Raw genomic sequence first — 24,477 nt, forward strand, 5'->3', positions numbered from 1 at the left:
CTCTGGGTGTCTTGAGGGGCGGGGCCGGAGGTGGGGAGAGGGGGCGCAGCTTCCATTCAAGGCCAGGCGCCCCCTAGGGGCCGCTTCCACTGCCACTGCCACTTCCGCTGCTCGCAGCGTCCAGGATCCAGGTGCGAGGGCGGCGGGAGCGCCGGAAAGTGGTTTCCCGGGCCCTCCGTGCGTGTCTGGGATGCTGCAGCACCGAGATGGAAATGTTGAGGCAGTGACCAGAGCCAGGATCCGCCACTGGTACCGCGTAGCCCAGAAACGAGCGGCAAAGTTCCGCTCCGTCAGCAAAAGTCTGGCGGGAAGGGGTGAAGTTTGGGTCCGAGTTGGTGGAGTCCAGATACCCTGGGGGCAGCGGCGCGATCTTAGGGCAGGAAATTCTCACCTCTAGGTCCTCCCGGGAGTCTGGGGGCAGGCCATAGTGGGGGTGGGGCCTTGGGGAGTGCGAGTTCTTACTGGGTCCCACGGGGCTCGGGTGGGGGAGAACCAGATTAAGGCTGGGGCCTTGGAGGAGACTCGGGTTTCTGGACCTTCCAGGGGGACTGTGGATAGGCCTAGAGCAGAGACCGTCCTTTGGGGAGGGCAAATCCGGACTCAATGGGCCTTAGGGAGGCTACAGGCATATCCTACTATGGAGATTGGGCTGTGGAAGCGGGAAGGATGGGAGTGGGGGCCGTGGGAATGCCAGTCCGGACTCTGGGACCTAGACGGGTTAACCCAGGACATAGTGAGGGGAAGTATCAGTCTCTTCCTTGCTTCCTCTGTCCCATGCTCACCTGCCCATAGGTGGTGCAGCCAGGCTCGCAGCCCCTCTTTTCTAGGAGTGGGAGCCAAGTCGGGCTGCAGATGATATCACTTTCGCAGGTGGCAAACCTGGGGATGGTGTGTGGAGAGAAGAAGATGGGTAAAGACTCCGCAGCCAAGTCCTAGTGGGATTCCTGCTCTCCAAGGCTTTGCCCCGGGTACGTCCCTTCCCCAGATCCAGGCACCGCCTCTTAGAACCACGCTCCTACAAAAGCCATCCCCCAGATTTCAGCCTGCCCCATATTCTCTAAACTTACCCAGGGCCCTGTCACTTCAGGCCTCATCCCTGCCGACCTCAGACCATCTATTCCAGGCCAGCCCCACCCTTTTAGCTTCTCTTTTCAATCAAGAGGCCCTCCCCTTAAAAAAAAAAAAAGCCAGCTCCCTGGAAGGCCAGTCCTCCGTACTGCCAATCTTAGCACAGGCCCCGTCCCTTTCTACCTAGCCCCTAAACACCAGACCTCGTCCTGTACACCTTGGCGACTTTGGACGCAGGCCACGCCCCTTCAGGCACGCGGAGGATCAAGCTGCAGATCCCTCGTTCGGCCCCGCCCAAGCCATAGGCCACACCCCTCACGCCCCGCCTCTCCTACCAGGCATCGCAGAGCTCCGAGCAGAGAGGCTGTGTCTGGCGTACCCCCAATAGCAGCAGGTGGAAACGACTGCGGAGGGCAACCTGGAGGTGTTCCAGGAAGGATTCACACCTGGACATCGGGAGAGACAGGCCCGGATAGGTCAAGATGCGCAAGGGCTCTGTCCCCTGGTCGGGGCAACTGGAGCAAAGAACGCAAGGAAACACTGGAGGTGGCTGTACTTACCCGGGGCTCAGCTCCCCACAGCGCACTGAGACGATCCCAGGGTCCAATGCCTCTGGTGTGTTCATCTCTGAGGGAGAAGAGAGCCATGGAGAAGGGGACTCCAGTGAGTTGCCGTCTTGGATCCTCAGGTAGGGTTAGGGAACCAAGGCTTGGGGTTCCTCTGAACGGGGAGACCCCAATTATATATGTTCTCCCAAACATAAAAGTTAAAGACACTTCGCTTGGGATGCAAATGGAGCTTCAAGAAATAATCACTAATCATAATCAGCTTATCATTTATGACATCCCTGGTGGTGATATAAATTCTCATATACTTACATATACTCCTTTACAACATCCTTATGAGGTAGGTCTATTATTTCTCCTCCTTTCTTAATGGCCCACCTGAGGCTCAGAGAGGTTAAGTGATTTACCCAGGGTCACACAGCTATGAAGTGGCAGAGTTGGGATTTGAACCTAGGCAATTTGTGCTGTTTAACCACCACTAGACCCAGGTGCCTCCTCCAGTCACCCTGAACCCCTCTCCAAAGGAAATTCTGGCATTGTTATGGTTGAGTTGGCGTTTCTGGATGTTAGAGTTTGGGCAAAGTCTGGGATGCTTACCTGCCAGGTGCAGCTGGCTTGTGCCCAGATTGGTTGCCAGCCTATGGTGTCTCTGGGATCTAACTGGGAGTGGGTGGCTCCCTCCACAAGCCCCCAGCAGGATCCATGCCAGGGTCAGTTGCAGGGCCCAGGCCAGGTCCCTGGGTCGAGTGCAACCCCTGCAGGCCATGTCCACCTGAGATAAGAGTCAGCTGGGATACGGGGTGAGGTTCAGCTATCCCTTTCTGGTAGCTCAGGGTGGCACTGTCCTGATGTGCAGCCAGGAGACAGTGCCAGGCAGAGCAGAGAATGGGCAGCTGATGAGGAAGCAATAGCCAAGGACCCTCAAATCCCCGGGGGCCACCAAGGTCTGCCTCTGACCAAGGAGCACCCCCCATCAGACTCATGTCCCCTCCATCCCTTCAGGTGCAAGTGCCCCCACCCCTGTTTGACGATGGTTCCCTTCCCCCACCACCCAAAGCGGGATCTCCCACCCTATGGGCCCTCAGGCAACCTCCTCCGTCCTCTAAAGGAACCTCCCCAGATCTTCCAATCCCCCCTTCTGTCCAGTAATTCCTCCTTCTCTTCTGCCCAGTCTCCTCCCTCCCTCTTGATCCCTGCTGGCCCCTTTCATGGTCACCTTCTCTCAGCCCACAATCAGCTTAGGGACTGCCACCCAGGGCTGGACCTCTGCACCCAAGCTTGGCTGTGGCAGGACTCGGATTCTGCCAGTGGGATCCAAAGGCCCCAGGGCAGGGGAAACTAGGGATCTGTGAAGACAAGGCAATTCCCTCCCCCTCTCTGCCCCCTCTGGCCACCCCTCACCTGTTAGCCGGACTGGAGTCTAGGGCACTGCTGAGATACCTCAGGGTCAAATCCAGGAAACAGCTGAAAGGGGCGTGGTTTGATGCAGGGGAGGGGTTTCCCATCGCCCCGCCCTCTGCTCCAGCTGACCAAAGACCAGAGGATCTGAGGCTGGTGTGTATATATCCTTGTGTTGAGCTTGTGGATTAAACTCTGTATAGTGTGAGGAGACGGATGAGGGTGTGTGTGTGTGGGATGAGGGTGTGTTTTGTGTCTGTGTATGTATTGAGTGGGTATGTGTGTTTGTTGTGTGAGGGTATGTTTATGTGTATCTCTTTAGTGTGTGGTGTGTGTGTGTGTTCAAAATCTGGGTAAGAAGGTCTGTAAGTGTTCCAAGAGCCAAGTGTGTCCAGTTGAGTAAGAGTCAGATAATAAATGAAGGAGAGGGGGATGAAGGATGAGGATAGATGTCCTGCAAAAATATTGTGAATAGGTCACTAGATAAAGGTTATGGACCATGAATGTTGACAATGAGTGAACAAGAAGGTGTTGTCATGTGTGGAGAGGGTGTGGGACTCCATCTGAAATGTGTGTGTGTGTGTGTGTGTGTGTGTGTGTGCGCCCCTTTGCAGATTCTGTTAATTTGTGTCCCTGCAAACATTCCCTCAATTAATTCAACAAACATTTATTGAGCACCTAGTGTGTGCCAGGTTCTGGGGATGCAGTGTAGTGACTAAGACATAAAAATCTCAACCCTCATAGAGCTGATAGTTTAGTGGGGGAGTCCAGTAAGAAAAAACAGCCCTCTAAAATAAAATAAAATAGAAAAGAAAAGAAAAACAGCCCTCCAGTGGGTATGTGAGTGTGTGTATGTGTGTCCATGTTTTGCATTGGGAGGATAATGTGTCTGTATTTTGGACAAGAGTTTGTGTGCAGCTGAGCTTCCTTTGGTTTGGGGACAATGAGTGTGTGCTTGTGTTGTTGAGTGTTTGTATGTATTGTTTGTGTGTGCCCGCATTGCTGAGTGTGTGTATGTCTGTGTTTTCTAAGTACGTGTTTGCATGTGTGTTTGCAGAATGTGAGTTTATGTGAATATGTGTTTCTGTGTTTGCTGAGTGTGTGTTTGTATTCTGTGTTTATGTGTTTGCCTAGGACTCTCTGTGTCTATGTGCTAATTGCATATTTGCAAATGATTACATGTGTTTGTGAGTTTGTGTTTGCTGAGTATGTGTTTGTATTTGCAGAATATGTGTTTTTGTGGAGTATGTGTTTGCAGGGTGTGTGAATGGGTATATCCGAGTCTGTTTGTTGAGCATGTGTTGGTACTTTCGCGTTTGTGTGTATGTTTGCACAGTGTGTGTGCGTGCCTGTGCTTGTAGAGTGTGCATATGTGTTTCTGTGAGCAATGACTACTACCACAAATCTCTCTCCCTCTCTTCTCGGACTAGTGCAGAGTTTTTGTCTGTCTCTTTTACTGATGTACTCCCAGAATCCAAAACACTAATTTGCACACAGTAGGTGCTCAATACCTGTTGAGTAAATTAATCAGGAGGCTTAGTCTCCTGGCCCCTCTATGGGCACACACTGATGTCCTGGAGGCTTCAGCAACCAGTACTCAGTGGACCTAGCCTTCCTCCGGTTCATCTTGGGGTAGTCTAGGGTGCCTCTAGGTTGTGCCTCCCGACAACCCTTCCCCTCCCCTAACCTCCGCCCCCAACCTGAGCTCATATTTCAGCACTACGGACAGGAGCGCTAGAAATCAGCACCACGGAGAGCTCCCGCGGCAGCCGGCGGGAGAAGGGGCGGCAAGAGCGGTTTCCCGGCCTTGGACAGAGAAGTGCGAGGAACAGACTCAGCGAGATGGCAACACGAACATGCTGACAGAGACAGAGAGAAACGGACCGAGACAACTCAGGCAAAGGCGCAGAGATGAGTAGACAAGCGCCTGGGGAACACCGGGACCTAGACCTCGCTGTAGCCCCCTTTGACAGGCAGGGGTCGCTCCCGCCCAGTGACCGCGCCCTCCAGGGCCTTCGGGACAGTTATGGACTGAGACCCTTGGGAAGCCCCCACCCCACCATGCCCTCCAATGCCAAGATTGGCGTGGGGAGGTCTCCGACGCTTTTCACTACAACTAGGGGAAGCATGGTTGGCTTGGCCTCAGCTGCAGGAACACTGCGGGGGAGTGGTGAAAATCGCTTCGGCTGCCCGCCTCCCCAGCCACCAGCTAATCGTTCCTATAAATACGGCCCAGCCTGGCCTGGCTTCTTAATCCTGACGATGAGGGAGGGGATCGCTAGGGAAGGGGGCTGGTATAAGCATGTATATGTTTTTCGCAGGGGGCTTCTCCCGTAAGGACGGGTCTCCTCAGTGCAAATACACACTCTGTAAGAGTGTATCTCCTTGGGATGTGAGGTCTCGTGGGTGGAGACAATTTCCCATAGAGAATATGGCTTTTGTGGGGTCTTTCACTGAGGGTAACCTCATCAAGCTCCCCAAGTGAAATATCACCCGCAGGGATCTTTCTCTACAGAAATGTCTCTTCTTTGGAGGGTGGGCTTTTGAGAGGAAGCGTCACCCCTCAGAGACCATCTGTTTTAGAAATGATTTTCAGGATGAGAGGAGTTCCTGATTGGAGAGGGCCTCCCTATGGAGACTACCTCCCCGTGGGAATGTGTCTCTCTGAGGGGGTCACCGCGGGGAGGAGGTTGTCTGCATAGGGAATGTATCTTAGTGAGAATGTCTCCTTTGGGGTGTTTCTTGGGTTGGGAGGCTACCCATGAGCATGTCTCTCCCCTGGCGTGTCTCTACAGGGGTCTCACGGTAGCTTGACTTCCCTGGGGGCATCTGGAGGCTCCTTCCCCCGCCTGCCCGCTCCACCCCACCCCCCACCCCCCAGCGCGGGCAGCCTTGGCCGAGGCCGGGCTCGGGCGCCCAGACGCAGTGACGACGCCGGGTCCGCCCAACTTTGCTCCGCCCCCGCCACCTCCCTGCCCTCCCCCCCCCCCCCAGCCGCCGCCGCCGCCGCCGCCGCGGTCCCCGCGGCTTCTCACTCCCTCCCGCCTCCCGATTCCCTCCTCCCGCCGCCGCCGCTGCCGCCGCCTCCCACCTCCCTCCCCGGGGCCGAAGCCTCTGCCGCCGCCGCCGCCATGGACGATTCGGGCCTGATTCGTCGCCGGAGGCTGCAGGTACGCGGCAGCCCTGGCCCCGGGTGGAGGGGAAGGGGTCGGCGCCCTGGGGCGGGGCCCGGCAGGAGGCGGGAGAACTTACGCCAGGGTTGGCCCAGGCGCCCTCTCCCATGGCCTCGGGACGCTACCTAGCGGGAACGCGGTGGCCGCGCGTCCCGCCGCGCGGGGGACCCCGCCCCTCAGGGGCCGCCCGGGGATCCAGGGATCTGACAGAGGGGGATGCAGCCTACCGCTCCCCCTCGAGGATAACCCGAGGGGCGCCCGGCCCGTCAGAGGGGGAAGGGGCTGGGATCGAGGTCTTTGCCCTGGTGCCCAGCCAGGCTGGGGGTGAGGGGGCGCAGAACAAAGTTATTGCCCCAGGGCTCGCGCCCCTCGGGGCTGCCGGCGCCGCAGCAGCGGTAAACATGTTTGTGCTGCAGCCTCGCCCCTCACCACCCCAGGAGTCCCCTCCTGAGGCATGGCGAACCCCTGCGACCTCCACGCACCTGCTCGGCCACCAGGATTCTTCCTACTGCCCTAATTGGACAGGCATCTAGACAGCCTCCCTCCTCACTCTTCATTCCACCCCCCTCCACTACAACACTACGCCCCCCGCCCCCACTCCGCGATCCTCAAGTCCAGCCCAGCTTGTGGGTGGGCGGGAGCGATTTTTAGCTCTTTGCAGCCTTAGAAGATGTTGGTCTCTAGGCTGCGCAGGCGCAGGAGACGTGGGTCCACTGCGCGGAGTGGGACACTGAGGTTTGCTGTGGAGTGTGGGGAAGGCGGGGACAAATCCAGGCGTCAGGAACTCCCACATCCTAGATGGGTAGGGATTCTGAAGCTGAGAAGGGTTCTCTTCGGTCTGCAGCATGCACTTCTAAGGGTTAATACGGGGGTTCGGTGTTGGCCCCAAACTAACCCCAGAGAGGAAATTGATCAAAGCTTCACCCTAAAGTTTGCCTGGCATTTGGCCTTTCTGAGCCTCCTTGAAGCAGCCCCGAGCTAGGTAGTCTGGAGAAGTTTATATAAAGCCTAGAATGGGCCCAGTCTCAGGCTACATCCCTAGCCCGGAGCTTGGGAAGAGAAGGAGGTGATTCAAACCGTCACCCAGGGGCCTCGTCCATTTTTGGGTGGGGCCATTTCAGAGGGCAGGAAGGACTTCCCCGGCGTCTGGATGATGCTGGAGCCAGACCTGAGTTTTAACCAGAGCTCACATGGGCTCTTCAGGTCTTCCCCGGATTTCCTTCCTTTCCCTGGGCTGGGTTAGGAGAACGGGTTCTGATAAAAGGGAGAGAGCTGCTGCAAAACCAGAGCAAGTGCTGAAGCAGTTAGACTGGGTCCGCGCCGTCGGGTCCCCAGAAAAGGGCTGAAAGGGGCGGAGCCTGCATGGGGTGTGTCCCCGCCCCCTGGGCCGGCGCCGACTCCCATTGGCTCAGTGCCACGCGGGACTTAGCTCTCCCGCTCAAGACCACGCCCCCAGCCCGGGATCCTCCCGCTCATCCACCCATCCTTCCCCAGGCTTCTTCTAGACCGAGCTACCCCACCGAAGTCCTGCCCGAATCTCTTCCCTTCTGGCAGGGTTAACTACTTCTCAGCCTGAATACACTCTCACACACTGGTGCAACCCCTTAGGAGCTGTCCCACAACCACAGAGCGCCCAAGGGTCCCCTGTGTGCAGTTGGGATCGTACAGCAACCTAAGTTCGAATGCCCCGGCCGCAGGGCCATCCGTTAATCACGAAGAGATGCAGAATCCGCTGGGCAGAGCAGCTCTGCAGCTGGGGATGGAAGTGGCGTCTGTTTACACGGACGCCAAGGATCCAAATCCTCTACCTCTCCACCTTGCCCCTTTCTTCGACCCTAAAATGTTTAGGGACGCTAGCAGATGGGGCTAGAGTCGAGGACTTTTCTAAGTAGCACTTAAAGGTCCCCCTGAGGCTCACCCTCGTAGGCCCATTGTACCCGAGTCTGGAGTACCGCGCTCCATGGCGGGGAAAATCCAGGTCTTGATTTTGATTGGGCCATTGCAGCCGCCTGGCCTGGCCAGCTGGTCCAAGGGGCGGCTCATTCAAGCTGATCCTGCAAAGACAGAGGGAAAACCTGGTATAGATTTCCGGTCACCCCTGGCTCAGGATGGCAGGGCTGCCAATCTGGACAGTGTTCCCTTTGATGCCGACCATCCGTCTGTCCTCTGTACATGGGAGTGTGAGGTCCCTCTGGCCCATCTTCTGCCATGCAGCATGTCCATCCACAGTAACTCCTGTTCCTATGACCTAACATTTATTGAGCATTTACTATATGCTAGACACCATACTAAGGTGCTAGGCATCTGCATCATCTCACAGAATCCTCTAGAAGGAATGGACTATAGAAAGGTTATTTGCCAAGGTTATAAGTGGCAAAACTAGGATTTGAACCCGGGACTTTCTGCTATCAGAGATCCTAGAAAAATCCTAGAACACTCCTCATTTCTCCCTGGTTGGAGTCCCCACCAAAGGACTTTTGGAACCCTTACCTGAATCTTTCTGCCTGCAGCCCTACCCAATCCCTTTTATTCACCTTAGCCTGTGGACACAGAACTGGGTGGAAGGTTGATACCCCTTCTCCCCAGTGCTCTCAGAAAAGGGTCCAGACCTCTGTAATTTCTGGTCCCTGTAGTGGTTTCCTGTGTGCTTGACAAACAGAATGCAACCTTCTTCTGATGTGAACAGAGTTAATACCTACCTTTTTTTTTTTTTTTTTTTGCCACACCGTGTGGCATGTGGGTTCCTTGACCAGGGATTGAACTTGCACCCCCTTCACTGGAAGCACGGAGTCTTAACCACTGGACCACCAGGGAAGTCCCAATACCTACCAATGATTATCACTGCCATTACTGAAAAAGACCACCCAGCCATCACCTGATTCCCATGTCAAATCTCAGTTTGAGCCACCCTAACTATCCCCACCCAAACTCTGTGAATCTGATTGAGAGTGGGGTAGAACCATTGAGGTGTGGAGGAGTCATTCATTCATTCACCCAGTCATTCAACCTTTCATGCTTGAGCATGCCAAGTTTATTCCTGCCTCCAGGCCTTTGCAATTCCCTCTACCTGGAATGCTCTCTCCACAGAGCCTCCCATGGCTGACTTTTATTTTTCAGCAACAAACCTAAAAATCATCTCCACAGAGCAGCCCTCTGTAACTATCGTGTCCCCCTCCTAGCCCTTTTCCATCACATCACCTTGCTTAATTTTATTCATAACATTTATTTCTGTCTAAAATTATTTCGTTCACTTCTACATTAGTCTTGGTTGTCTGCTTCCTTCCTTTAAATGCTAGTCCCAAAAGGGCAGGATTTTTGTCTCATTCACTGCTGTGTCCCCAGTGCCTAGCACGGGGCCTGTCATACAGTAGGTGCTCAAGAAATATTTTTCAAATAACGAGTCCTGGATGTTTTCATTTGCACAAACACATACTGAGACGCCAGCTCAGGAGTCCTATAGGGGGCCCTCTGCTGTTCTCTGGGGGTCGGGAGAGGAATCACCCTGGTACCCTTTTCCCCTAGGAGCCCAGCCCTCACCTCATGGCCAAGGGCGCAGGTGACCATGCTGGTGAAGGACCTGTCCCATCCCACCTCTACCCCTCCAGGGGGCTGACAGGGCTTTGGGGCAGTGGCTGCTGGTCCCCGCTGACCTCTATCCTTTTGCTTCTTTGCCTTCCAGAAAGATTTGCCCCTGCCCCGGAAAAGCAGCAGGTGAGCCCTGGGGAGAAATGCGCGGGGCTGGCCGTCCCTTCTCCGGCCCGGGTGGGGGCGCCAGGAGCGCGCGCGGGCGGGGCCAGGCGCGCTGGTGCACTGCAGCGCCCCCTCCTGGCGGGCGGCAGCCGCAGGCCTTCCCCTCCCCCGCCCTACCCTGCCCGCTGCGGCTCCAGCCTCCGCCCCGCGCGTTTGCTCCCCGCGCCGCCGCCGCTGCCGCACCTGCCACCATGTCGCCGCCGCCGGGTCATGTCTGACTCTCTCTGGACCGCGCTTTCCAATTTCTCGATGCCCTCCTTCCCTGGCGGCAGTATGTTCCGTCGCACCAAGAGGTAGACCCCCGATCCCTCAGACCCTGACCTGGCCCTTCCCCCAAAGCCGCCCTCCGCTGCTGCTGCAGGGCGGGGCCCGGGATGCTGCACCCGGTCCAGCTGCGCCAGAGGTGTTCGCTCGCGCCTTCCTGCCAGGGATGGGGCTGAATGGGGGGCAGTGTGGGCTGAGGCTGGGGAGACTGCACGCTAGAAAGGACCGCCGCGGGGGGAGGGGGCTGCGCCTGGTGGGGGATTGAGGCGCCTTTGTCTGATGGCGCTGTGGGCTCCGGCAGCCCGGTGAGGGTAGGGGAAGAAGGGGAGGGTGGGGGGCTTAGCACCCTCAGAACAATAGCCGCAGCCTGGCCTCCCCCCACCCCCATGCCGCGTGCTCTGGCCGCGCGAATATGCTCAGTCACTGAGCCGGGGAGGGGGGTGTGTGCGAAGAGAATGCAGGGGCTGGAGAGTCCCTCTTTGGAAGCTGGGATCCTGAGGGGCAGAATGAAAGGGGGGTGCTTTTATCATAGCACAACCGCCTCCCAAAGAACACAGCCTCATACGAAAAATAGTGACACACAGCGTCACGCAGGACATGGTGTCACACACACATACACATACAACAGCCCTAGTGTCCCAGATACACCCGGGAGTTGCCACGCGTACCCAGCCATATGGTGGCCATAGGTCAGAGGCACGCACAGACACACAAGGGCACTCGCAGCATCACACAGACAAGTAAGCCCACAGGCACAGTGTAGTGTACACTCAGTAAGATGTCACATGCCTGGTGATCCACACACACAATTGTGCCATCTGAGATGAACACAGACACATGTGTGGCAATGACATCCGTGCAATGTCACAATATACGATATCACCTAAGCATGTCTTATGCTGTGTCACACGGATGATAGAATAACAGACACAGAATCTTGCAGAGTCGGAGACACACACAATATCACACGTTTTCACTCGTTTTCATCCATGTCACACACAGTGGTATGCTCAGATGTGCCCAGTGTCACAGGGTGTTAAACTCACACACAGTAGATGCCACACGGGAACACACATGGTGAATGTCACACTCAGACACAAGGAGAGTATCTCATACAGACTCAGATTGCTACACAGACAGACACGTAGCAGAAATCATGCATCGCGCACACTTTACAGCACACAGTGGCACATTTAGTCACGGACAAGTGGCGTTACACTGTGTCATATAGACACACAAAGCCACAGGTCATGTCACACAAGATAAACCCAAGGACTGTCACACATGATGTCACACTAGGATGCTCCCAGGGCTGAATTCACACACGGGGTGCCACACCTGGATACACACAGAGAATGTCACGCAAGGACCCAAAGACACACAGACACTCAGTATCTCCACTGGTATCACGTGGACATGACTATCACCCCGTGACTGATACACTGTGCCATACGTGGTCACACATGATCCACACCAGGAGTCTTGCACATACACCACACACGCATCCCATACACAGTCCTACCGAGGCCTCCACTGCCTCCTCCTCTGAGCAGTCCTTTGGGAGCACATCCAAACACACACAGTTGGAAGACAGGTGGGGATCTGAGATGGGAGGGCCGCGGGTTGGGTCCACAAACTCACTGGACTACGGCCGGGTCCGGCCCCTTGCCTCGCCTTCCCCGCAGCTGCCGCACCAGTAACCGGAAAAGCCTCATCCTGACCAGCACTTCGCCCACGCTGCCGCGACCCCACTCCCCACTGCCTGGACACCTGGGTGAGACAGGTGGTGGGTTCGTGGGCCAGACTAGAGGAGGCGTGGTCACAGGCGAGGGGTATGTCCATGCCACAGGAGGGTGGTCCAGAGTCTAGACGGAGAGGACCCGGATTGGACAAGGGGCGGAGCCATCCTTGTGTTGGCTTGGCCTGTCCGCAGGGGGACGGGCATTTGTGGGCGGAGGCCCAGGAGGAGCTTGATTGGAAAGGGGATGGAGCAGAAAGGAGGAGCCATACCTAAGGGGCGGGGCCACCCCGAAAAAGACGGAATCGGCCTGGAGAGGGGCTGGGCTGACTCGGTAGCCAAAACATTTTGAGAGGCAGGGCCACAGCTAAGGGGAGCGGTCCACCCATACATGGGTGGGATTAGACTAAAGAGGGGGCAAGCTGCTGTTTGGAACCCGCTTCGAGGATCAGGAGGTTTGAAGGGATTGCCTTCCATCCCAAGCCTGAAGATCCCTCTCTTTCCGCCACAGGTAGCAGTCCCCTGGACAGCCCCCGTAACTTCTCCCCCAACACCCCCGCCCATTTCTCCTTCGCCTCCTCCCGAAGGTGAGTCCCTCTCCCCAGGGCCCCAGAACCCTGGCCATACCCTCGCTACCCACCGTCTGGGCCACCATCTGTTCCCCTTCTAATTGCACCTGAGTCAGGCCTGAGGGACCCGCAGAGTGCCCCAACGTCCTGGCGGGAACAGGCACCCAGCCTTAGGGGCGGGACCTATAAGAAGGCGGGGCCAACCACCAGTTCAGAACCAGGGAAGGGGCGGGGCTTCCTTTGCCGCGGAGCGAAAGCGCTTGCGCTATAGGACCTGGGTCTTAGTCTCCCAAGCCTTGCTCGCCAGGCCAGGCGTTTCCATAGCAACAGGACAGGGAAGCAGGGAGGAAGTGCGCAAGCGCAGGCTGCTTGATGCCCATCGAAGGACTTGGTCCATGACTGACGTGGGGGAGGGCCCCTAGGGCTATTTCTCGAGGGCCCAAGAGGAGAAATCTCAGGTTTCCCTCCGGGGGTCTCTGGGTTTCTGGAGTGTCCCTAAGATGAATTTTCTGGGGGGCTTTGTCAAGATTGGGGGAGGAGGAGAGATTCTTTGAATTTTGAGGGGGAATCTTCGAGGAGTCACCAGGGTGTTTGGGCGGGTCTCTTTTTCTTTGAACTTTATTCATTCTAAAAACGTTGTCTGAACAACTGCTGTGTTCTGGGAGCTGGGATATGGGGTGAACCACATCCTTTCTCTATCCTTGGAGTTGAGTTGGGGAGGCAACGCAGATCACCGCAAAGGCTGGTGAAAGCTGTGGGGTGGGAGTCACAGGAGACTGTGGGGACAGAAGACGGCTCCCTTGGAAGAGTGGGGATTCCCTTCGACCGTGGAATTCAACTGAGGGCAATAGGGAGCCAGAAAAGAGCTCCAAGATTGGGCCGGATGTGGTTACCTACATGGAGGGTGAGCTGGGAAGCAGGTGAGCTGAGCGAGGTCACTGCCTGGAGAGAGGAGTCCAGTGCATGGGAGTGTGTGTACATGTGAGTGTGCAATCTGTGTGCTGATGTGGATGTGTGTGAGTTTGTGAGGCTGTGAATATGGGAGGCAGCCCATGCCTGTTCTTGTATCCATGGGTGTGTATCAGCGTGTGAGAGTGAACGTGTGTGACTGTGTACTTCTAGGGTTGTAAATGTGTGTGTGAATAGCTGAGGAAACATGTACCTCCATGTGTATCTCCATGTGAATGTGTAATTTGTGTGGGAGTGTGAATGAGTGTGTGGCTCTCTGAGAGTTTGAATGTGTGACTGAGTGCGTGAGGGTGTCTTCAATGTGTGTCACGTGAATGTGAAAGTCTAGAGTGTGTGGGGGAGTGTGTGTGTATGTCAGAGTGTGAGTACCAGGTCTCTGTAAGTATATGTGTCTATATGTGAATGTACATCTCTTTTTTCATGTATGATTTTGTGTTAGCCTGGAAACATGTGATATTTGGGTCCATGTATGGAACAGTGAATGCATGTGAGTGTCTGTGTTGAAGAGTCACGTGGTGTGAATGTGTGTGACTTTCAGTGTGTGAACTCAACCGTACCAGCAACAGTAATACTAATGGATGTAGCCATGAGAGTGATTGTGTCTATGGGAGCATATGTGTGTGTGTGTGTGTGTGTGTGTATGAGGAAGGAACATTTCTTCTCTGAAAAGACCCAAGTGATCTTCCTCTGAGAATTTTCTCATGGGGCGGGTCCTCTAGTGGTCATCTTTTGGGGTCCCTCTGGGATGACTTCCTTGAGCGGGCTTTTCACTTTGGGGGCTGGTTTGGCATGAGGGTGACAGGAGAGAAGCATAATGGGAAGGAGCAGAGGAGACTGGTCTTTGCTCCAGGTCCCGGGTGCCTGGCTGGAAGACTTCCTCTTTACCTCCTTGACTCTGAGGGACTTCAGGAATCTCAGAGTGCAGATGTATTCCCCCACCTCCTGCTCTGGCCATGGCCAGTGGTTTCTCTCACACCCTGAGGAATGGGGCTGTCTGGTGGGGCCTGGCGGCCTCTGAGCATGTCGGCTGGGTTCCAGGGCGGACGGACGCCGTTGGTCTCTGGCTTCACTCCCTTCGTCTGGCTATGGCACCAACACACCCAGCTCCACCGTCTCGGTGAGTGTGGCAGGCGGGACCGGTGGGTGGGAGCCGCGGGGGGCCGGCTGGACTGGCCTAAGTGAGAGCTTTGGGTTTCTCTTGTTCTCCAAGGGTGTCATCTGTCCATCTCTTAGTGAGTTACAAGTCCCTTCCAAGGTCCTGTTCTCCATCTTCAACATATCTTCTTGGGGGTCCTACTTACCTCGGAATTATTTTACAGATAATAACATTAAGACTCATGTGTTAAGCCAACTGCCCAAGTGTCTGCAGTTGGCCAGGGCCAGGGCACACCCCTTTCACCCAGAGCCCATTTGCTCCCCCACTGCAGTACCCAAAGTCTCTCTCTCCATCTGCCCCCTTTTCTACCTGTCTCTCTGGTTCGCTCAGCCATACATTGGTATGATGTTCAGCAGACATTTATCACATGACTGTCATGTGTGTGGGGCTCTACAAGCTGGGCCAGGGCCCAAGGATTCACAAAGCCCTCATGGGAGGAGACAGATCAGTAAGAAGGCATTTATAACTCGGGGTGCTGGGGTGGTCAGAGCTGTGATGGGGGTAGCATAAGACAAGGTGATGATAGCAGAGGGGAGGCACCTGACTGAGCTGGAGGGAGGGTCAAAGAAGGTTTCCTGGAAGAGGTGGCATTGAGCCAAGACAAAGGATTAGCAGGAGTTTGGCAGGTGGAAGAAGGGAGGGAAGGGTGTTTCAGGAAAGGGGAGCAGCATGTGCAAACTCCCAGAGGCAACAGAGAAATTTCACATTTAGAAAGGAGAAAATAGCCTTGTGTGGCTGGAGCTTTGGGTTGGAAGTGGAGGGATGGAGGTGAGGCAGGCAGCAACCCTCATAATGCTGGGACATCTTGGCCAGGATCGTGAGGTGGATTTTATTCTAAATGCAGTGGGAAGACATAGAAAGGCTGTTTTGCTTTATATTAAATTAAATTAAAATTTCAGTCTGACCTACTGATTCTGTAAGTCATAGATTATGTGCACTGAAAAGATTAATAGATAATGATGGGATAGGGAGTTTTAAGCAAGGAAGTGAGTGATATCATGTTGAAAAAGATCATTCTGCCTGCAGAATCAGGTGGCTGTCCTTGTGTTTCTCCACTGATGTCTGTGGGTCTGTGTTTTCCCCAACTGCATGCCAGGCCCTGACTGGGGCCAAACAGAACCAAATACCTGCCCTGGAGGAGCAGACAGCAATAACAAATAAGTCATAAAGATGTACAGTAGTAAGTAAGGAGATAAGAAGTCAGCAAGAAGAAACGAGTTGGGGCAAGGAGAGGGAATGATGCGTGTGGTCAGAGGAGGCCTCCCGAAGGGTGAGTTTAAAGCAAAGACTTGAAGGAGAAGTGATCCATAGTAGATGTGTGACGGACAGAGGGAACAGTCAGTGCAAAGGCCCTGAGGCACTAGTGTGCCTGGTTTGTTCAAGGACCATCAAGGAGGCCTGTGCAGCTGAAGCAGAGTAGGTGAGGGGGAGAGTGGGAGGAGGTGATGGCAAGGAGACAGGATCAGATCTTGCAAGACCTTGTGGGCTGTGGGGAGGACTTAGGCATTCACCATGAGTACGGTGGGAGCCATGGAGAGTTCTGAACAGAGGAGGCATGAGACTTGACTCAGGTTTTCACAGGCTGCCTCGGGCCACATTCATGTCTGTGTCACTGTTCTCATCTGTGTCTGTTCCTGCTCCCCCGCCCCCCTCTGTTGCCAGGAATCCCAAGCTGAGCCTTGGGATCCAAGGATCATAAGCCAGGTACAGATTCTGGCCTTGCTCAGTGGCCCGCCAGCCGCGGGGGTCCCAGACCAGGGTCCCGAGCTGTGGGGGAATCGTGGTGGCTCTGACCCCGGCCCCGCCCCTCCCCCCAGTCTTCCTGCTCCTCCCAGGAGCGCCTGCACCAGCTGCCCTACCAGCCCACCGTGGACGAGCTCCACTTCCTCTCCAAACACTTCGGCAGCACCGAGAGCATCACGGATGAGGATGGTGGCCGCCGCTCCCCTGCGGTGCGGCCTCGCTCGCGGAGCCTCAGGTGGGCCTGCATCCCCCTCCCCGTCCAAGCTGGTGGGTCTGGGGCTCATGCCCTAAGAGACGCCTGTCTGCAGTTTTGGAGGTAGGTGACTGGACGCGATGGGCTTCTCTCTCCGCAGCCCCGGGCGCTCTCCCTCCTCCTACGACAACGAGATCGTGATGATGAACCATGTCTACAAGGAGAGGTTCCCAAAGGTGAGGCGGGGCAGGGGGCGGCTGCAGGGAAGCGGGGCGGCCGGAGCCCTCGCTCGCCTTAGCTCCGCGCGCCCCCTGGTGGCCGGCGCCGCGCCGTGCAGGCTTTGGCAACCACTGCCTCCGGGCTGAGCCCCGCGCCGGCTTCCCGGCCCTGCCTCCGTCCTTTCCGCAGGCCACCGCGCAGATGGAAGAGAAGCTGCGCGACTTCGCCCGCGCCTACGAACCTGACAGCGTGCTGCCGCTGGCTGATGGCGTGCTCAGCTTCATTCACCACCAGATCATCGAGCTGGCCCGGGACTGCCTGACCAAGTCCCGCGACGGCCTCATCACCACCGTATACTTCTACGAATTGCAGGAAAACCTGGAGAAGCTGCTGCAGGACGTGAGTGCACCAGGAGGCCGGCCACACCTCAGGCTCTGAACCCCCAAATTAGGCTTAATGGCCCCATACTTTCCTTCACCCCACATCCATTCAGGGGGCGCCTACCACGTGCCAAGGGGCTAGTGTGGATTGAAGGGTGGAGGAGAAAGACTAAAGCCCCGCTCTAGGTCGGATGGAGGAAGCAGGAATTTATATATATACATATATATTTCACAAAATGCACCTTTTGCCTTTATTTCATCAAAATCACTATATTGTTATAACCAAGATTTTCACATAATTTGGTGATATTGACAGTAATAATTTAAAAGTTTCTTTTATTTTTTCACTGTTTTAATTAATTTTATTGGAGTACAGTTGATTTTCAACGTTGTGCTAGTTTCTGCTGTACAGCACAGCGAATCAGTTATACATATACGTATATCCACTCATTTTAGATTCTATTCCCATATACGTCATTACAGAGTACTGAGTAGAGTTCCCTGTGCTATACAGCAGGTTCTTATTAGTTATCTATTTTATACAGTTATCTATTTTATATGTCACTCCCAATCTCCCAATTTATCCCTCCCAACCTCCCAAACAGGAAGCAGGAATTTAACATCCTTCACCTCCTTCAGGTCTTTACTCAAATGCTACCTCCTCAGATGGCATCAGGACTGAGACTAGGATGAGGCAGGTGATTTTTTTCCCCCTTCAGAACATTAATTATTGAAAAAGTTGAAAAAAAAAGATATGTTAAAACTTAAGGGCTTCCCTGGTGGCGCAGTGGTTGAGAGTCTGCCTGCTAATGCAGGGGACACGGGTTCGAGCCCTGGCCTGGGAAGATCCCACATGCCGCGGAGCGGCTGGGCCCGTGAGCCACAACTGCTGAGCCTGCGCGTCTGGAGCCTGTGCTCCGCGGCGAGAGAGGCCGCGGCGGTGAGAGGCCCGCGCATCGCGATGAAGAGTGGCCCCCGCTTGCCACAACTGGAGAAAGCTCTCGCACAGAAACGAAGACCCAACACAGCCAAAATCAATCAATCAATCAATCAATCAAAAAAAAAAAAAAAACATACGCATCTGATTCAAGATCCTCATTAAAAAAAAAAAAAAAAAAAAACTTAACATTAAGTTTAAATATTTTATTTATAATTAAACCAAAATTTGTTATAATTTAACTTTCCTGGTTTTAATGGAAACGAACTAATCAACAATACTGTTTTCATTAAAATCATTAATCATTTGAAAAACATAAAAACATGTAGAGATGGTCCCACATGTTTCCTTTTGATTCAAGCTCCAGTATGGTTTGGCCCAGCCCTCTGGGATCCTGTCCTTATTTAAATTTTTCTGGGAATTCCCTGGCGGTCCAGTGGTTAGGACTCGGCGCTTTCACTGCCAGGGCCCAGGTTCAATCCCTGGTCAATCCCTGGTCAGAGAACTAAGATCCCACAAGCCTCGCGGCCAAAAAATAAACAAATAAATTTTGCTTATCATTTTTTTCTGCATTAATTTTTATTTTTCAAATAGTGCATTAAAATATTAGTTATCTTGAAGACTGAGGTTTTTGGTGTCCAAGGTGACTGCCTCATTTGCCTCACCATAGTCTTGACTTTGATGGGCATGATAGATAAATTAATATGTGGCCTGTTTGATAGGAAACAGGAACAGGAGAGTAGAGTAATGGCGATTGAGAGTCCTACCAGGTAGTGGGGTGTGATTTTGGATTGGAGGGGTCAAGGCAGGCCTCCATGAGGAGTTGACAACTGAGCAAAGACCTAAAGGAGGAGAAGTAGGAAGCCATGCAAGGATCTGAGGAGAGAGCATGCCAGGCAGAGGGATTTTTAACTCAGCCTGGATTATAGAGCTGTTTTGAAGATGAATTGAGTGAGTGAAGGTTTTAGGACCATGTTTGCTATAACAATAATGATTATTTTTACCATGTGGCCTGGGCCTCAGTTTACTCATCTGTAAAATGGGACAACAGCAACAGTATTGTCAATTCCTGTGGGGATGGGAGAGAAACCTGGCTCAGGAAAGGCACCTGTGAACCACACCCCCACTATGCCCTGCATCCCAGGCCTATGAACGTTCCGAGAGCTTGGAGGTGGCCTTTGTCACTCAACTGGTGAAGAAGCTGCTCATTATCATTTCACGCCCAGCGAGGCTGCTGGAGTGCCTGGTAAGGGGGCTGGACATGGGCAGGGGGCAGTTGGTGGGGGACAGGGGAGGGGTTGGCTGGGACACCTTGGAGTTCACCCTGAGCGCACCCTGCCTTGCCTCAGGAATTCAACCCCGAGGAGTTCTACCACTTGCTGGAGGCAGCCGAGGGCCACGCGAAGGAGGGCCACCTTGTCAAGACGGACATCCCCCGCTACATCATCCGCCAGCTGGGCCTCACCCGTGACCCCTTTCCAGGTGCTGGCTGCTGGGTGCAGGGGACTGTGGGTGAACCAGCTGGGACCCCAGTCTCTACTCACTCTCATTCCCTTCCTAGATGTGGTACACCTGGAGGAACAGGACAGTGGCGGCTCTAACACACCTGAGCAGGACGACCTCTCTGAGGTAAGGCCAGGTGGCCCAGCAGGCAACACTCTGGGCTGTACCGACTGGTCGGGGCTCATCTCCTGGCTCTTTGTCCTCAGGCTGGGTGGACCTCTTGGTCCCCACTCTGAGCCTCAGTTTCCCCAACTCTAAAATGGGTTAATAATAGCTCTTCCTCCATAGGCTTTTTTCTTTTCATGGTAAAATACACATAACATTGTTATTTACTACATTCACAACGTTGTGTGGCCATTACCTCTGCCTAGTTCCTGAACATTTTCATCATCCCAAAAGGAAACCTTGTACCCATTATGCAGTTCCTCCCCATCCTCCCTCCCCCACAGCCCCTGGCAACCACTGATCTGCTTCCTAGATCTTTCTGTCTCTATGGCTTTGCTGATTCTGGATATTTCATATAAATGGAATCATTCACTCTGTGGCCTTTGGTGTCTGGCATAATGTTTTCAAGGCTTATCCATGCCGTAGCATAAATCAGTACTTCATTCCTTTTCATGGCTGAATAAAATATGCCACATTTGGTTTATCCATCGTGCATCAATGGACATTTAGGTTGTTTCCATCTTTTAGCTATTGTGTGAATAGTGCTGCTATGAACATTTGTGTACAAGTATTTGTTGGAACAACTGTTTCAGTTCTTTTAGGTACATAACTAGGAGTGGAATTGCTGGGTCACATGGTAATTCTATTTTTAATTTCTTGAGGAACACTGCATGGAGTTTTGTTTGTTTTTTTTTTTTTCTGCATGGAGTTTTGAGTGGGTTGAGTGTCTCTGTGTGTTAACAGCTCAGCATAGTAAAAATTACTATAATTCCACCCCCCAGGCCAACCACACTTGGTAGATGTTCCACATATCTGGTGGAGATTGCCCACCATAATGGTCATGCATGTGTTTCCTCTGAGCTGCCTAGTGTTTTCAAAAATGTGAAACAAAATATAGAAATCAGAAGATTAAAATTAGAATCTGGGTTTGTGCCTTTTTTGAAAAATTAGAAGTTCTGACAATACTGTGATGGAACCAGCTGGCATTGAGTCGGGGCTGGCCTATGATATGGGGTATCTACACCCCAGTCACCCATGGCTCTCACCTGGTATGCCTGGCCCCTGAAGGCATTTGGATTTGTGACCTTTGTTTCAAATTGTGTCTAAGAATTCACACATACATACACACACATCTGTCATATATATATATATATATATGTATATATATATATATTTTAAAATCTCATTATACATGCCATTTGTTTAATTTTTTGAATAGGTAATGGAATGACATCACTCAAAAGTCTAAAACTCTAAAAAGGTATTTATCTTTAATTGTTGTTTGTAGGATCCTATGTAATTCCATTCAATCAAACTTGTGAATTGAGTGATTCAAATCTTCCATCTTCCTATTCATCTTTTTTTTGCCAGATTGATCTGATAGCTTCTGAGAGCCATGTGTTAAATTCTTGTTTTGAGTAATTTCTCTTTGTAATTCTGTCAATGTTTGTGTCAGACTCTTTTGGGCTACATTTTTAGGAGTGTAGAGTTCAATATTTTTATATCTCATACATCTTTTTGTGAAATATTTATGTAATAAATCTCTTGTCCCTAAGAAAAATAAATATTACTTTTAAAAAAGGCATACAGTGAAAAATCTTATACCCACTCTTGTCCCCCACATCCCTATTACCTCAAATATGATTATATTTTGTCCCCTTTTTAACACAAAAGCATACAGTAATATTGTTCCTTGTCCCCCTCCCCATTTAACAAAATACTTTGGAGAACTTTCTAATAAGTGTACAGAGATATTCCTCATTTTTAAAATGTACAGGACTTCCCTGGAGGTCCAGTGGTTAAGACTCCATGCTTCTACTGCAGGGGGCACGGGTTCGATCCCTGGTCGGGGAACTAAGATCCTGCATGCGGTGCAATGCAGCCAAAAACAAAACAAAACAAAACAAAACAACGGTACAATATTCATTTAGATTATATCCCCTCATGTGTTTATTTAACCAATTTCCTATGTATGGATTTTTTTCCAGTCTTGCAATGAGCAGGATAGTACATATGTCATTTTTCACATGTGCAAGCATATCTGTAGCATGAATTCAAAAGTGAAATTGCTGGATTAAAGGGAACATGCATTTGTAATTCTGATATACACCCAAGTACCTTTCATGGGGGCTGTACCAATTTATACTCCCAACAGCAAGGTATAAAAGTATCTGTTTCCGGGCTTCCCTGGTGGCGCAGTGGTTGGGAGTCTGCCTGCTAATGCAGGGGACACGGGTTCGAGCCCTGGTCTGGGAGGATCCCACATGCCGCGGAGCAACTGGGCCCGTGAGCCACAACTACTGAGCCTGCGCGTCTGGAGCCTGGGCTCCGCAACAAGAGAGGTCGCGATAGTGAGAGGCCCGCGCACCGCGATGAAGAGTGGCCCCCGCTCCCCGCAACTAGAGAAGGCCCTCGCACAGAAACGAAGACCCAACACAGCCATAAATAAATAAATAAAAATTAAAAAAAAAAAAAAAAAAAAAAAAGTATCTGTTTCCCCACAGCTTTGCCCACAGAGTGTCAGCTTTTTGGATTTTTTTTGCCAATCTTCTGAGTGAAAAATGGTATCTTGGGGTAGTTTTAGTTTGCCTTTTTGTCATTATATGTGAGGTTTAACATTTTTTCACATGGTTAAGAGCTCTAACTCTAGTTCACATATCTTGCCTATTTTTTCTCTTCAATTGTTAGTTTATTTGTTGATGTCTGAGAGCTCTTTATATATTAGAGTGATTAGCCATTTTGTAGGTTTCTTTCCTAATGGAGAGACGTTAGTTATCAATATATGGCTTCAGTGTCAGCCAGTCTTGGGTTCAAGTCTTGACTTTGTTACTCCCTCACTGTGGCACTTGGATGAAGGACACACCCACCCCCTCTGTGCCTCAGTCTCCCCATGTGTTAGGTGGAATAACAAGAGTGCCAATCTCATGATGATGATGGGGTGGTCTCCATCTTTCCCCTGCAGGGCCGAAGCAGCAAGGCTAAGAAACCACCTGGAGAGAATGACTTTGAGACCATCAAGCTCATAAGCAATGGTGCCTACGGGTGAGCCACCCGGGGCTCTGGCGGGGGGAGGGTGGCGGAGGCCGGGTGTCTCGGAGGTGATGGCCGGTCCTCGCTCTCTCCCCCTGCAGCGCCGTCTACCTGGTGCGGCACCGGGACACGAGGCAGCGCTTCGCGATGAAGAAGATCAACAAGCAGAACCTGATCCTGCGCAACCAGATCCAGCAGGCCTTCGTGGAGCGCGACATCCTCACCTTCGCTGAGAACCCCTTTGTGGTCGGCATGTTCTGCTCCTTTGAGACCCGGCGCCACCTCTGCATGGTCATGGAATATGTGGAAGGTGTGCCTGCCTGCAGGGCTGCAGGGAAGATGAGGGGCTGCTCGCTAGTCAGGGCTGCTGGGGGTGGCCTGCCTGAGTCCCAGTCACCAAATTAACTACCCACCTGTATGTTTATCCAACCATTTATCCATCCAGTCACTGATCATCCATTCCATCTGTTTATTTATATCCAGCCGTCTATTGATTTATCTTCATTTCTCTTCACTGGTTTATTTTCATTTCTCTCAGTATATAGATACATCCATCCAATTATCCATCCTTCCTTCATTTCATCTATTCATTTGCTAATCCATCTGTTTTTCTATCCATATATCTATGTGCCATCTCTCCATCGATCCATTTGATTATCCGTCTGTTTGTCCATCCATATTTCTGTTTATCCATTCCATCGTTATTTATTTTATTCAAGTGTAGTTGATTTACAATATTATATCTATTTTTAAAAATTAATAGACTTCATTTTTTAGAGCAGTTTTAGGTTTATAGAAAAATTGATTGGACAGTACTGAGAGTTCCCACACATTCGCTTCCCCCCCCTCCCAGTTTCCCCTGTTATTTACATCTTGTATTAGTGTGATACATTGGTTACAATTCATGAACAAATATTGATACATAATTATTAACTAAAGTCCGTAATTTATATTAGGGTTCATTGCTTGTATTGTACATCTATTTTCCATCGATCCATCTTTTTCTATATCTAGACATTCATTCATCTATTTATTCACCTAACTACTTACCATCCATCTATCCAGCAATACCTATTTACCTATTTATTAATCCATCCCTCTTTCTATCCATCCATTTACTGTTCTTAGTTTGATTCATTCATCCAAACCTCCATTCTAGCAGCTATCTCATTTTATCTAGCTAGCTATTTAAATCCATCTATTCATCCACAATTCATCCATCAGTTTATCTGTCCATTTACCATCCATCCAATCATCCAACCACCAATGTATAGGTTTTTCATCTGTTTATCTATCCATCCCCAATATTAATCCATCTGTCGTCCAAACAGACATGTACTATGGTTATTAGGACACACACATGATCTCACAGGGCTACAACTGTGCCACTTCCGAGCCTTATTTGACCATTCAGTCACTCAACAGGTGTCCCCTCATCATCTCCCTCATGCCACATGCTGTGCTGGGCGCTGGTGGATACCCAGACAGACACACTTTTCCCTCATGTAGGTAACATTCAAGTCTGTATAAACATACAATAAACAAGAAAAATAAGCTAAAAGAGACGAGGTTGTTTCATATAGTGAGGATGGCAACAAGGGATATAAGGCTCAAGAAGACCATGGCCACATGGGCACTTTATTCTCTGCATAAGTG

The 24,477-nt window shown here is 52.0% G+C and overlaps 2 protein-coding genes across 4 annotated transcripts in view; one reads left to right on the forward strand and one right to left on the reverse strand.

Annotated features, from left to right (window-relative positions):
- Positions 1–11,989, reverse strand: RTBDN (retbindin). The gene is made up of 7 exons (XM_057541561.1): positions 11,861–11,989; positions 8,124–8,259; positions 2,232–2,406; positions 1,629–1,695; positions 1,404–1,514; positions 783–879; positions 1–301 (listed from the first exon to the last, which is right to left on the reverse strand). The coding sequence occupies exons 1-7, from the start codon at positions 11,932–11,934 to the stop codon at positions 74–76; spliced, it is 888 nt and encodes a 295-aa protein (XP_057397544.1). The 5' UTR covers positions 11,935–11,989; the 3' UTR covers positions 1–73.
- MAST1 (microtubule associated serine/threonine kinase 1) overlaps positions 6,056–24,477 on the forward strand; it is a 26,556-nt gene continuing 8,134 nt past the window's right edge. For 2 of the 3 annotated variants that reach the window (XM_057541557.1, XM_057541560.1), the window contains exons 1-12: positions 10,108–10,248; positions 11,905–11,993; positions 12,469–12,544; positions 14,534–14,612; positions 16,469–16,629; positions 16,748–16,823; positions 16,996–17,205; positions 19,268–19,369; positions 19,473–19,605; positions 19,685–19,752; positions 22,754–22,833; positions 22,923–23,131. In XM_057541557.1, the coding sequence (XP_057397540.1) occupies positions 10,166–10,248; positions 11,905–11,993; positions 12,469–12,544; positions 14,534–14,612; positions 16,469–16,629; positions 16,748–16,823; positions 16,996–17,205; positions 19,268–19,369; positions 19,473–19,605; positions 19,685–19,752; positions 22,754–22,833; positions 22,923–23,131 (1,366 nt within the window). In that variant the 5' untranslated portion in view covers positions 10,108–10,165. Of the gene's footprint in view, positions 6,203–9,884; positions 9,917–10,107; positions 10,249–11,904; positions 11,994–12,468; positions 12,545–14,533; positions 14,613–16,468; positions 16,630–16,747; positions 16,824–16,995; positions 17,206–19,267; positions 19,370–19,472; positions 19,606–19,684; positions 19,753–22,753; positions 22,834–22,922; positions 23,132–24,477 lie in introns of those variants that run through there. The other variant, XM_057541558.1, reaches the window with a different exon arrangement.

Source organism: Balaenoptera acutorostrata, chromosome 2, assembly GCF_949987535.1.
Source record: "Balaenoptera acutorostrata chromosome 2, mBalAcu1.1, whole genome shotgun sequence".
Taxonomy (NCBI): Eukaryota; Metazoa; Chordata; class Mammalia; order Artiodactyla; family Balaenopteridae; genus Balaenoptera; species Balaenoptera acutorostrata.

Excerpts from the sequence above, each read along its gene's own strand:
- RTBDN (XM_057541561.1), bottom strand. The coding sequence starts at position 11,934 with ATGAGGCTTTTCCGGTTACTGGTGCGGCAGCTGCGGGGAAGGCGAGGC. Across the intron at positions 1,696-2,231 it reads AAGCCAGCTGCACCTGGCAG|AGATGAACACACCAGAGGCA; the intron begins GTAAGCATCCCA and ends CTTCTCCCTCAG. Across the intron at positions 302-782 it reads GCTGCACCACCTATGGGCAG|ACTTTTGCTGACGGAGCGGA; the intron begins GTGAGCATGGGA and ends CCTTCCCGCCAG.